The 12649-nt window shown below is 50.8% G+C and overlaps 1 protein-coding gene across 6 annotated transcripts in view; it reads left to right on the top strand.

Moving 5' to 3' along the window:
* The window catches only part of mtmr4 (myotubularin related protein 4), a 41782-nt gene that overhangs the window by 13337 nt on the left and 15796 nt on the right, over positions 1–12649 (top strand). For all 6 annotated transcript variants that reach the window (XM_047020040.1, XM_047020042.1, XM_047020041.1 and 3 more), the window contains exon 3: positions 6577–6666. In XM_047020040.1, coding sequence (XP_046875996.1) covers positions 6577–6666 — 90 coding nt within the window. The remainder of the gene's footprint in view (positions 1–6576; positions 6667–12649) is intronic.

The following is a 12649-nucleotide window of genomic DNA, read 5'->3' as shown; positions in this document are numbered from 1 at the left end:
CCTCCTGGAGGTTGGCAGCAGATGGGTTGTGGTGATGAGCCCCCCCCCCCCCCCCCCCCCCCCCCCCCCCCCCCCCCCCCCGCCACTGACTGGACCGGTTCCCCCGTCGGCACAGCCCGGGTCCTGTCGAAGTCTCCTGGGCGTGGGCAGAGTGACGGGGTAGATAAACACTTCAGGCTGTTCTCCCTGTGCTGTCACTTCAGGCCCTGCCACAGCGTCCTGTACCCTCACCTCCCAAGGTGGCACTTTGCCGCAGGAATAACTTACATCTTACCTCGATTCAAATGATGTCCTTTTGTTGTTTAATAGTTTGGCTTGTTCTCTTACCAGAAGCCCTGCCCCCCCCCCCCTCACCTCCCTTTAGGGAAAGATGGCCCTCTCTGAACAGAAGAACCAGTCCTCACCACTTACCCATGTGCTCGGGTGTGTCTATATTGGTTTGTGTGCATTTGAAACTGTCTCTCCTGAGCTCTCCTGTGACCAGGCTGCAGAAGCTCTGCTAAAAGAAGGCCGCTCTTTTAGAACACGCCTATGACATATTAACGCACCAGGGGAGGAGGGGAGCCAAGGAGAGAGGATGGGAGTGTATGATTCATCACACACCCCGAGTCTCAACTACCCAGCCCTGAGTACAGCCCCCGACAATATGGCCTCGTCACGTCATTCTGTGGTCCCCGATCCCTAACACTCGCCCTCCTGAGTCATTCCTCTCTTACTCCCTGCCTGTTATTATCCTGTCTATGTGCCTGTATATTACTGTGTAAATATACCTCTGGACTGTGACCGTACGTCTCAGACAGCGGCTGTCCTGTCCTTCCCCCCCCCCCCCTGACACCTAGTGCAGATGTGACTCTGACCCGATGGGCTTGCGTTCGGGGACGTGCTGCACATTGGAAGCCATGTGCTTGGATGTTTCTGCCTCAGTGCATATTTGAACAGGGCTGGATGGGCCTGTAGTCGTATGGTTTGGTAACTCCCTGTGAAATATGTCTCCCCTGCAGAGACACACAGCATCATAAAGGCAAGTTTTAAAAATGTATAGTATTTGTAATCCTGCACAAAGCTCTGGGCAGATTAAGTGAATATTTGTGTCCTGACATTTCCATGTGCTTGGCTTCCCTTGTTGCAAGGAGAAGGACAGTTTGAGAACTAGAATAAATCGTGGCAGATCTGTTTAGTTTCAGATCCTCTGATCTTCGGTTCCCCTCCATGTTTGGTACTTCTCCCTCTTCTCTCTCTTTGCCCCATGTTAGAATGAAAGTATAGGCTATGTCTATCTATATATAGATATGTATACTGTAATCCCTGGGGAATGGGGAGGGGAGAGTGGCTCACCGGATGGCTTTACTAAGGGATTACCATGACATCGTCATATACATATTTAAAGGAGCACAGACCCCTTTTGACGTCTAGTCATAGAAACTGTTCAGCATCAGAGCAGAGAGGATTCTCTCAGAACCACCGAGCGCCCATGAAACCTGCTCACTTTCAACAAAGTGACCGTATTATCAGGACACAGATATGGGCCTGTGGAGAGAGATGGGCCCTGTGGCGTCCGCCAGACCCAGCTTTCTGAGTGGTTGTCGGGACGGGGCTGGGGGAGGGTGCGGCAGGTTTTCAGCAGTGACAAAGCAGAATTGTGTCAGGCACAGCACACGCTGTTCCCTATCCTCCTGTCCTGGCTGCAGGAACCCAACCCTTCTTATTTATTTATTTATCTCCGCCTAAGCTGATTGGATGTGGGACTTGGACTGTACGGTATTGGACGGATCAAAAGGCTGCGAGACTGCCTCGTTGACACTGTTTGTTTACCCGTGTCCTGGCGGCTCGTCGAGTCTATTCTGGTGCTGAGTTCTGTCTCGCGCCGTAAGACGTGGGGGCTGGTGTGTAATCAGCGTGTCCTCTCGGTGTCTGCAGGTGCCGCGTTCACTCCACGCTAATATCAATCGAAACTAGAGGACTGACTGACTTAACTGACAGCCTCAACTCTCTCCTATGCTTTTCCCCCATTACCACCAGCTCTCCTGGGCTTGCCAGGAACTGCCTTTTATTAAGCTTGGTCCACACGTTCTAAATTTGGAGACTGTGCACCTCCAGTTTTTTCAGGGACAGAGCCGCCTCGACGTGAGCCCACCTGCCAGGGAGCGGGAGCCTCGCTCCCCTGTGATTGGGTGGGCGGGCAGGCGGGCGCTGGCTGAGGTCTGGGAGAGAACACGGTGTGCTAACAGACCCCACAGTGCAGCGTCAGGGCTCAGCGACTGCTTCAAAGGAGCGGCCCAGCTTAATGTTGCCAAGTCATCGACTGGGCAGGTCGTGTTGGGAGAAGAAAAATGGGAGGCAGGAGAGAACAGATTACCGTGTGTGTGTGTGTGGGGGGGGGGGCTCAAATGGGCTTAGTTCCTGCTCCCTCCCAGTGATTGCCTTTATACCACCGCTCTGTCGCAACACTCATTCTGCAGCCTAATAAATGGCTCCCGTCTGGCACAACACGGCAAGCCCTCTCTCCCCCAGAATACCTAATGAAGCCGTGTGGAGGCAGCGCTGGTGTTGCCTCACAGAGCTGGGTGTGGTTGGCCCGCCTGTCTTTCAGCTGACCCTCTTCAGTTCAGACTGCCCAAACGACCCCCCTCTCTTTCTCGTTAATAGATGGACTGCTCCACCATGCCAAGGCCCCCAGTGTCAGTAGAGAGGGTGAGATTGATAGTCAGACAGCTGCCTCATGAGACCAGGCAGCAGGCTGATGGGAACAGTGCCTGGAATATAGGAAAGTTCACAGAAGCAACTGCCCATGGAGCCTTGTTGTGTCTCGGCCCACTCTCCTAAGACCAGGTGATGCTGTCTTTGCCTCGGTTGATAAGAGTACTCCTCCGGTCTCATGCAATCACTCGAGCCCACCCCGAAGGGTCATCTTTCCTTTTCCACCCCCCCCCCCCCCTTTTTTGGGGGATTGTTGCTTTCCATAGGTAAATCAATGTCGTTTTCCATCTGGCTTGCGTAGCGTTGGGGTACAGATGGGAGTAGGAGAAACAGCATGTGGTCTATGGAGACAGAGGGGATGATGTTGAGGTGTGATGGTGATGATGGTTTGAGCGTCAGCACCTCCGGAGCACAGTGCCCCCCCCCCCCCCATGCCGGATGCCGTCAACGCCTCCTCTAATCAGGATTTATCGTGTTGAATTAGTCCCGTAGACGGGCTCTAATGTAGCAGCTAATCACATTAACCTTGCACGCCATCTTTGATTGGTAAAGCTGAAAGTGTGAAGACGACAACCAGGTGTGCTGCTCTGCCCAGAGCATCTCCCAGACCCGGTCCTGTTCAGGTGTGCTGCTCTGCCCAGAGCATCTCCCAGACCCGGTCCTGTTCAGGTGTGCTGCTCTGCCCAGAGCATCTCCCAGACCCGGTCCTGTTCAGGTGTGCTGCTCTGCCCAGAGCATCTCCCAGACCCAGTCCTGTTCAGGTGTGCTGCTCCGCCCAGAGCATCTCCCAGACCCGGTCCTGTTCAGGTGGGCTGCTCTGCCCCCGAGCATCTCCCAGACCCAGTCCTGTTCAGGTGTGCTGCTCCGCCCAGAGCATCTCCCAGACCCGGTCCTGTTCAGCTCATCAGGCGCCACCTACCTGATCCCTGTGGTTCCCCACCGCCCTCCTCTGTCCATCCACATCCTCAAGCACTCAACCCAGATACAATGGCTTTCTGCCTGTGTTTTTTATGTGGACAGATGGATTCTCTGTAATGTAATCCCACCAAGGATACTGCTTCCCACTCATACGTTCCAACATCAAGCAGAAATGTGTCCTGGTTGACCTTCTGTTTCAGTTGCAAAGTTTTCTCGCCTCACCATTGAGTTGCCAGCCCTTGAGTCAACTTCGTATTTTACGAGCTCAGGGATTAACAAACAAGCTTTTGACAGTAGTTATGCCTCCATGGGTAATTAGCAGCAGTAGTGAGGAAGCTTCTAGAAGCCCAAACCTGACTGTGTTATCACTCCAAATGCCTGGTCTACCTGAAGTCCAGACAGAGGGATGCATTCCCCTACCCTCTGTGATTAAAGCCGTTGGATGTCACAGTCATGTGGAAGGTGTTGTTGCTTTCACATCCGACTGCAATCCGCCAGGCTTAGTTTGGAGCTAGTGTAGTGTGTTTTGTGTGTGTGTGTGTGTGTGTGTTTGTTGACACCAGGCCAACCCGACCAGTAGAGCTGAGCCTGCCTGTGGGTTTGATCAGTGGCTCTGACCTGATGGTGGCAGATGTCTCTTTCTGGGTGGGATGAGTAATCACATGGCAGGAGGGCTACAATATATGATGAAACCTCAGGAGGGGTTCCCGCCACATGAGGTGTGTGTGTGTGCACCACATTGGGTGCCTTGCATCGACTAACTCCAATGACTTAGTCACATGAAAACGGTGTCTCCTTCCTATGAATATCAGGTAGCTGATGCCAGCTCAAAGTCTCAACTCTGGTGGCAGCATCCCGGCCGTCTGGATATTATGCATAGTCACAATCTTTCAGTGCGTCTCAGCTTGTTGTCTGGTCTGTCTGTTTGTTCTGTTTGTCTTGTCTGTGTCTGTTGTGTGTGTCTGTCTCTCTCTCTCTGTCTCTCTGTACCGTGCCAGAGCCCGTTCTGCCCCTGTGTGTCTGAGTGGAGGCGGTGATGGATTGAGGGAGGGCTCTGGGCACCTGCTGCTTAGACAGCCGGGATGGAGGAGGAGGAGGGAGGGAAAGTGAGAGGGGATTATAGCTGCATCCTCCTTCTGCTGCTTCTCAGTGTTCCTCTGCTCTGGTGATTTCTGTCCAGCAGTTAGTTTCAGATCATCCTTTTGTACTGTATGTCTGAATGAACTTGTTGCTCAGCATGTTTTAGGATGGAGCCCAAATGTTCCCTGTGCGACTGCATGTGCATGAATTGTTGTTATGGAATTACCCTGTCTCCGTATACACCGTTGATCCTGTTAGAATTATTGTTTAACAAGCAAAAAGACTTGTTTACATTTCTGTTTCCTCCCCAAGGTATTGATTTGGGTCTTTTTTTGTTTGTTGGAAATTTGTATTCAGCTCTTTTCATGTAAAAGGCCTGCTGTAAAACGAAACTGCTACTGGTGCGCAGTTCTGCATTGAGATGAGGGATTCCTCAACACAAACAAACAATTAAATACACCCCAGAGGGAAGCCTAATGCTTCTTGGCACACACGGTGACCTTTTCTGCTCCTTTAAAGGGCAGGTGTACGTCTCCTTGAGTACTATCCAAGCAAAGCTAATCTGAAAAAGCAGAGAGCTAAAAATCTTTCGTCACCGTGGCTTATCAGCTATGATAGCTCCCTCCGGATGGCCAGGAGTCTCTTTTTACAAAGGCTCTGAGCTGGTCACCACGGAGACACAGTGATTTCAAGGTCACCTCTTCCCTACTGTTCCCTGCACGGTCCCAGCCATCTGCCTGCCACACGCTCTCTCCAAGTGGGTCAGTGCCCACCTCAGAAACTAGTCAGTAATACGTGGGGGCGTAGACTAATTATATTAGCTATGATTTGTTGTTACCTGTCTGACCTCAAGGCTGCAGACCGGTTTGTTTTCGTGTCTTGGTATGACTCAGTGGTGTGTATTTGAGGACGTGTTGTTGCTGTGGCGAGCACGCCGGGAGGCAGTGGTCGTGTCTGTTTAGACTGTGGTGCCGTCTCCGTCTGCAGGTGTCTGGGCTAGGAGTCTGCCCTCTCTGGAAACACACACGGGTCAATGGCACGAAAAGGCACCTTCTGAGAGTTCTGTCATCACACAGACCAAGGAGAAAGAGATGTTCACTTGTAAGATATCCCTGAGTGGATCTAGCTGATAACCGGACTATGTGCAGCAGCCCTCCAGGCCTCGGGTCTGTTTGTCTCCCGGCTGAGCCCTTCCTCTGTCAAAGACCACAGCCAATGGCCCCCAATTCAGCCGCTGAGTAAATGTTTGACGTGAGTCACAGATAGTGCCAACTGCCAAGCCCTACAGCTTTCTAGTGAACAGTGTCCAATGGACACACTTCAGTCCAGTAGTACCGACTCACCACGACTTTAACAACCACTCGCTGCTCCTCCAACTCCTCTTGGAGTTCAGGCAGTTAAAAAGCTCATTAATATCCGGAAGGAAACCTTCTGTTTTGTTCGTAGTCGTGACTACTTTCCTCCAAACCGTTGTTGTGGGTCTTTCACCTTCCCTCTCATGTGGTGGATTGCACAAGGTCCCCCAGGGTCAATATGTAATCCGCTACGTGATGCCTATGAACACACTCCCTGTGATGGCAGATTACAACCTGGCCAATAAACGATACTGAGAATATAGCACCATTAATTTTGTGAGGGGGGATTTATTAAATGGTTGAAAAGTTATTAATGTCCCCCATTGGACCCAAGTTCTGACCTTGCCATAATAATAAAATATCAGAAATAAACAGGTCATTAACGCAACTCTCCAGTTTACGATCAGTGTACAGTTACGTTTGACGGAAGCCCCTGCATGTGTGTGCGTGCGTAGCTCGTGCACCCGGCGTAGGAGGAAGGTGTGGTGTCTCACGTCTGACAACTGTGTTGTTTGTTTCCCTGCAGGGTGAAGAGGGGCCCCCCAGTCTGGAGTACATCCAGGCCAAGGACCTGTTCCCCCAGAAGGAGCTGGTGAAGGAGGACGAGAGCCTTCAGGTAGCACCCACCTCCACTGACTCCACCTCCACTGACTCCACCTCCACTGACTCCACCTCCACTGACTGCACTGGGTAGCACCCACCTCCACTGACTCCACCTCCACTGACTGCACTGGGTAGCACCCACCTCCACTGACTCCACCTCCACTGACTCCACCTCCACTGGGTAGCACCCACCTCCACTGACTCTACCTCCACTGACTCCACCTCCACTGACTCCACCTCCACTGACTCCACCTCCACTGACTCCACCTCCACTGACTGCACTGGGTAGCACCCACCTCCACTGACTCCACCTCCACTGACTGCACTGGGTAGCACCCACCTCCACTGACTCCACCTCCACTGACTCCACCTCCACTGACTGCACTGGGTAGCACCCACCTCCACTGACTCTACCTCCACTGACTCCACCTCCACTGACTCCACCTCCACTGACTGCACTGGGTAGCAGCCACCTCCACTGACTCCACTAGGTAGCAGCTGACTCTACTGACTCCACTGGGTAGCAGCTGACTCCACTGACTGCACTGGGTAGCAGCCACCTCCACTGACTCCACTAGGTAGCAGCTGACTCTACTGACTCCACTGGGTAGCAGCTGACTCCACTGACTGCACTGGGTAGCAGCCACCTCCACTGACTCCACTAGGTAGCAGCTGACTCTACTGACTCCACTGGGTAGCAGCTGACTCCACTGACTGCACTGGGTAGCAGCCACCTCCACTGACTCCACTACCACAATAACAAGCTGCTCAGGAAAGATGAGCAGACAACGTCTGTAACTGGAAACCAGGAGATGCATTATTGTTGTTCAAAGCTTGGTGGATATTGATTTGATCAGGTCAAGGAAAAACAACATGTCAATGCCAACAGTTAAATACTTGTAACATCTGGCTAATCGGATATGTATCTGTAAACCATTAGGTTTCCATTTCAAATAATAAGGCTCACGTGAAAGGGTTTCTGCCTAAGCGGCGCAAGGTTGAAAAACAACCCTTGTGGTAGAGACTGGGAATATTGACTCAAGACTTAATGTGAGGAGTGTGTCCAGAGTAATCATATGTATTTAGGTGCACTCCATTAGAAGTGTTTGTCCTTCTCTGGCCTTGTTGTTGTTGTTGTTGTTGGCTAGATGGCCTGACCATAGGCCTGTTGGGTGGATGTGCTCTGTCAGACAAGCCTGCACACGGATGGGATTCCAAAAGTCCGGAACAAGCTCTTTTCTCGAGGCAAATTCCTCAGAACCATGATGAGGAAGGGGTTGAACTTCTAGAGAATTTCAGTCAGTGACACAGTCAGGTCAAAACTTGACAGAAGTTCAGTTCTTGGAAGTTTCCTCTAAACATCTCAGGTATGTAGTAGGAGGAGAAAACATCCTTATTGGGACTGTTAGTATCTTTATTAAAGGAAACTCATCAAAATCAAGACCCAAAATGGCTAGTAGGCTATGGCTGTCTCCCACTTAGCCTACAGGCTATGAGCTCATCTTTAATCCTTAGGCCGGGTGAAGTAGCAGCGTTGCTCTGGTGACTGCCATTGTGCTGAAGTGGAACCTTGAAAGCCACGGTGTGACTGGACCAGAGGCTTCAGGGGGGGAGGGGGGGAGGGGGAGGGGGGAGGAGTCTGGAAGAGGAGGGTGGGTTTGATTCTCAATACGTCCATCCAAAAGTTTTATAAATGATTTAAAAATACAAATTTGATGTTGAGTAACAAGGTTACTGTCTAACACAACTGTTGTGAAGAAGGCTGGCTAGGTCTAATCGACGTCTCCAGCTCCCTTGTCTTGGTCTGATCGACGTCTCCAGCTCCCTTGTCTTGGTCTGATCGACGTCTCCAGCTCCCTTGTCTTGGTCTGATCGACGTCTCCAGCTCCCTTGTCTTGGTCTGATCGACGTCTCCAGCTCCCTTGTCTTGGTCTGATCGACGTCTCCAGCTCCCTTGTCTTGGTCTGATCGACGTCTCCAGCTCCCTTGTCTTGGTCTGATCGACGTCTCCTGCTCCCTTGTCTTGGTCTGATCGATGTCTCCAGCTCCCTTGTGTGGCTGTACATGTAGGCTAAGCCCCAGAAACACAAAAGACCCATTTATGAATGAAAGTATTAAGGGCCGTACAGAACTGTTTTAATTGATTAGTATTAAGGCCGCCTGTCGTTGTGAGGGCTTCTTTAGTGGTCGATCTCCAGTGGTCGATCTCCAGTGGTCGATCTCCAGAGGTCGATCTCCAGTGGTCGTTCTCCAGTGGTCGATCTCCAGTGGTCGATCTCCAGTGGTCGATCTCCAGTGGTCAATTTCCATCCAACTCCTGCTGACTGACACCCCCAGCACTGCAGGCTCCTTAGAGCATCCGAGCCAAATGTTCTGCTACCCACTGAATGTAGTCTTATTTATTTCTTTTATTTCTATATAACCGCATCAGTGAGAAAGCAAAGCTTGAGATCCTTATGGGTTTATTGAATCATATTTAATGACGCCTTTTTGTCATTGAGGAAACATAAAAAGGAGCTTGCTGACACTTAGTGATTTCCAAGTATCAGTGGAGTAGCTTGTGACTGGATCTGCAGAAGTCACTTGTCTGAATGTAATAAGCATCCAATGTGCTTTTTACTGTGATCCATTTTACTTGCACATTAGTCACTAGCACCAGCAATACAATTACATCTATTCAGTAGAAGAAATGTGTTTTTTTTTTTCTGTGTGGACAGATGGAAGGGGCGGGTTTATAATGGTTTCATTTCCTCAGCTGAATAACATCCTCTTTGCTAAGGTCACATTGACCATTTTATTTCTGGTATGGGAGCAGTAAAAGAAACATTTTTATAGCCCCTGAACGTTCCCTTGTATCAGTCTAGTTTTACGGAAATGGGCCTGTATTGTTTTACAGTCTCTTCTGTTCACGATCAGATGATATTTCTTGTCTCTGGCCTGTTGGCTATTCAGCCTTCCCATGTATTCATCATATACAGTGATCCCCCCCATGTGTATCATTACACACAGCACACGCCATTACCAGCCATCATAAAAGGGCATGGTTTCATTTGAACCCCACTCCAATGTCCATTGCGAAGGATCAATCGTTTTTTGTGAAATTATTTCCTCAGTCTCGTCTCCAGGACGATGACCTGCGAGCCTGTCTTTCCAAAGGGCTTTGTGTTTATGGGATGGAGAAGACGGCACAGGTCTGGTCATTACCAGCCCATCCTGAGGAAGTTTCCAGACTCTTACCTGCTACCTTTCATCTGTGTGCCCTCTCATGCATGGACAGGCCTCATCTGTGTGAACTGCAGCTCCATAAAAAATGCATGTTTGTCTTGTTGGGGTATGGCATTACCTTCAGGCTACTGAGTGCTGCTAGGAGGGGACATCTTTGAAAGACAAAGAGCCGAGCTCAACTGTTAAAAACACAGCTCAAGCTCTCGGTTTAGTTCTCCCCTCCCCCTCTTCTCCAGAACGTATCTGTCAAACGACTTATGGGAGTCTGGCTTGAAATGTTTTAGATGTTCATAAATTCCTAGTTTGTAATTTCCATTTGGCGGTGTAATTGAGGTGAGGTTTCACTCTTTCATCCTAGTAAGAAATGGGATTACTCAGCAGGGGAAGTGAACCAGAAGGTCTTGTCATGACCCGGCAGAGGTTAACAGCAGGCTCGACATGGCCTCTTCTGGATCATTATGTCACAGAGGGGATGTCACAGAGCCTGGCTGATCTGCGCCGGGGTCTGCTTAGCCATGGAGCCCTGCCGCTACTCGGAGAACAGCCTCTGTTAACAGGACCCAGTGCCTTGGCTGCCTGATAAAGCAGCTAATGAGGCTGCGTGTGTGTTCATTTTTCCTCAGCTCCCCATGAATCCCCACAGCTGTCACATGCACAGTGTCGAGGACTCCGCTGCTTAGCCGTCTTGTTATTCCTGCCTTCCCCCCTCGCGGAGCAGTTTTCACTTCAGCATCCTCCTTTTGTCTCCGGATCCGTTTTGCCCCCTTTCTTTTCATCTTCCAGAATCGGTCACACATTGCTCTGTACGTGCATAAATGTACATGTCCTTGCCACACAGGCTTTTGAATTCACTCACTCCCTCCCTCTACTCTACTCTGTCAAGTGTGAGCAGGCTGGCTGAACCGGAAGTCACGACTCACAAGCCAAGTCAGAAAATATTACTCACTGGTCTTTTTCCTCTCTTTCTCTCCTCTCTTTCTCTCCTCCCTGCACTGCCGTGAGGGATATGGAGGGGAAAACGTGACACAATATCTTCTGCTACACTAGCTGGCTTCCAGTGACTCATGCACACATACATTTGGAGCAGAGCTGCCGTAAGTGCAGCTCCATGACCGTTAACTGAAGAACACTCCGCAGGATTCGGTAAATCCTCCTCCTCAGAACGAGGAAGCTGTCTTCTCTCCAGCCGCCTGGAGTTTACAGAAACTGACGAGCACATTTGCAGTTCTCCTCTGCCTCTCTCTCCCTCTCTCTCTAGAGACGAGCACTGTGTGTTTGCCGGATCGTTCTAACAGCAGTCAGCACCGTTATCCACCGGGTTTTAGATTAAAATAGCTTTTACACACATACACACCCCTCCACTTTGATTAATTGAAAACGATAAATGCCCAAGGCTTGTGATCGATCTTCGCCTGTTCCATCTGAGTGCTTTGATATTGGCTCCGTAGAACTCGTCTGTCTCTTAAACGGTCACACCTGGTGGGGCTCATAAAATATGAAACCTTCCCCCCCTCCCCCTCAGCGCTGGAGCACACTGCCTTGCTACTTCCGACAGCTGTCACAGGAAGATGTGGCTGAGGGTTTAAGACAGCGGGCCCTGCCTGTGCCAAGCCACCCGGGTACTGGCAGTGAAAGATGATAGCAGCAGAGGCATGAATAAGATGGAGCTGACGCTGGGTGTGGAGGGCTGTTGGTACCGTCTGGGCTGGTGGTACTGTCAGAGCTGGTGGTACTGTCTGGGCTGGTGGTACTGTCAGGGCTGGTGGTACTGTCTGGGCTGGTGGTACTGTCTGGGCTGGTGGTATGGGCTGGGCTGGTGGTACTGTCAGAGCTGGTGGTACTGTCTGGGCTGGTGGTATGGGCTGGGCTGGTGGTACTGTCAGAGCTGGTGGTACTGTCTGGGCTAGTGGTATGGGCTGGGCTGGTGGTACTGTCTGGGCTGGTGGTATGGGCTGGGCTGGTGGTACTGTCTGGGCTGGTGGTACTGTCTGGGCTGGTGGTACGGGCTGGAATGGTGGTACTGTCTGGGCTGGTGGTACTGTCTGGGCTGGTGGTATGGGCTGGGCTGGTGGTACTGTCTGGGCTGGTGGTACTGTCTGGGCTGGTGGTATGGGCTGGGCTGGTGGTACTGTCTGGGCTGGTGGTACTGTCTGGGCTGGTGGTATGGGTTGGGTCTGAGAGCTGCCAGCAGCAGGGAGAAAAGTGAAGGTTTGGAAAAGGCAGAGAGCTTTTTGCCAGCAGCACTCATTCCCCCTGATGCTCTGCCAGCACTTGACTTGAACAGTCTCTTTATCGATTCTCTTTTTTCCGTTTTTCATATTTCCATTAGAAGTTTCTTGGAAACGAGAACTTCTTTGTCCGGGGACATTTGAATTGGGACGAAAGAAGAGACCCCAGGATCAGCAGCCGGGTCCTGATCTCACGATCCAGCTGCTTTCTGCTTTACCCCGTCTTAAAGCTGGACCTTTTTTATATTTATTTATTTATTTCCTTTTCAATTGCGTGTTTGTTAATTATGTTGTTTGGAGTGGACATCTTACTGTAATCCCTCTCTGGCCTGCTTTGCCTGTAGTTTCATGCATCTATGACAGTGACTCAGCGCATCATGCGCGGCGCGCTGCGAACCGTTTGTCTCTAGGCAACACTGGTGTATGCATGCGCATCAGGAATAGAACGATTATAATTTTCCTCGTTGTCTCTAATGACTACTTGGAGCTAAACAAACAAAAGTGTTTTAAGTGTGTCAGCAAGGAAGCGCAGCCATGGCTCAA

The sequence above is a fragment of the Hypomesus transpacificus genome, chromosome 5 (assembly GCF_021917145.1).
Source record: "Hypomesus transpacificus isolate Combined female chromosome 5, fHypTra1, whole genome shotgun sequence".
In the NCBI taxonomy this organism is placed as follows: domain Eukaryota; kingdom Metazoa; phylum Chordata; class Actinopteri; order Osmeriformes; family Osmeridae; genus Hypomesus; species Hypomesus transpacificus.
Note: the sequence above shows the minus strand (reverse complement) of the source record. Positions and strands in the feature narration are given on the sequence as shown.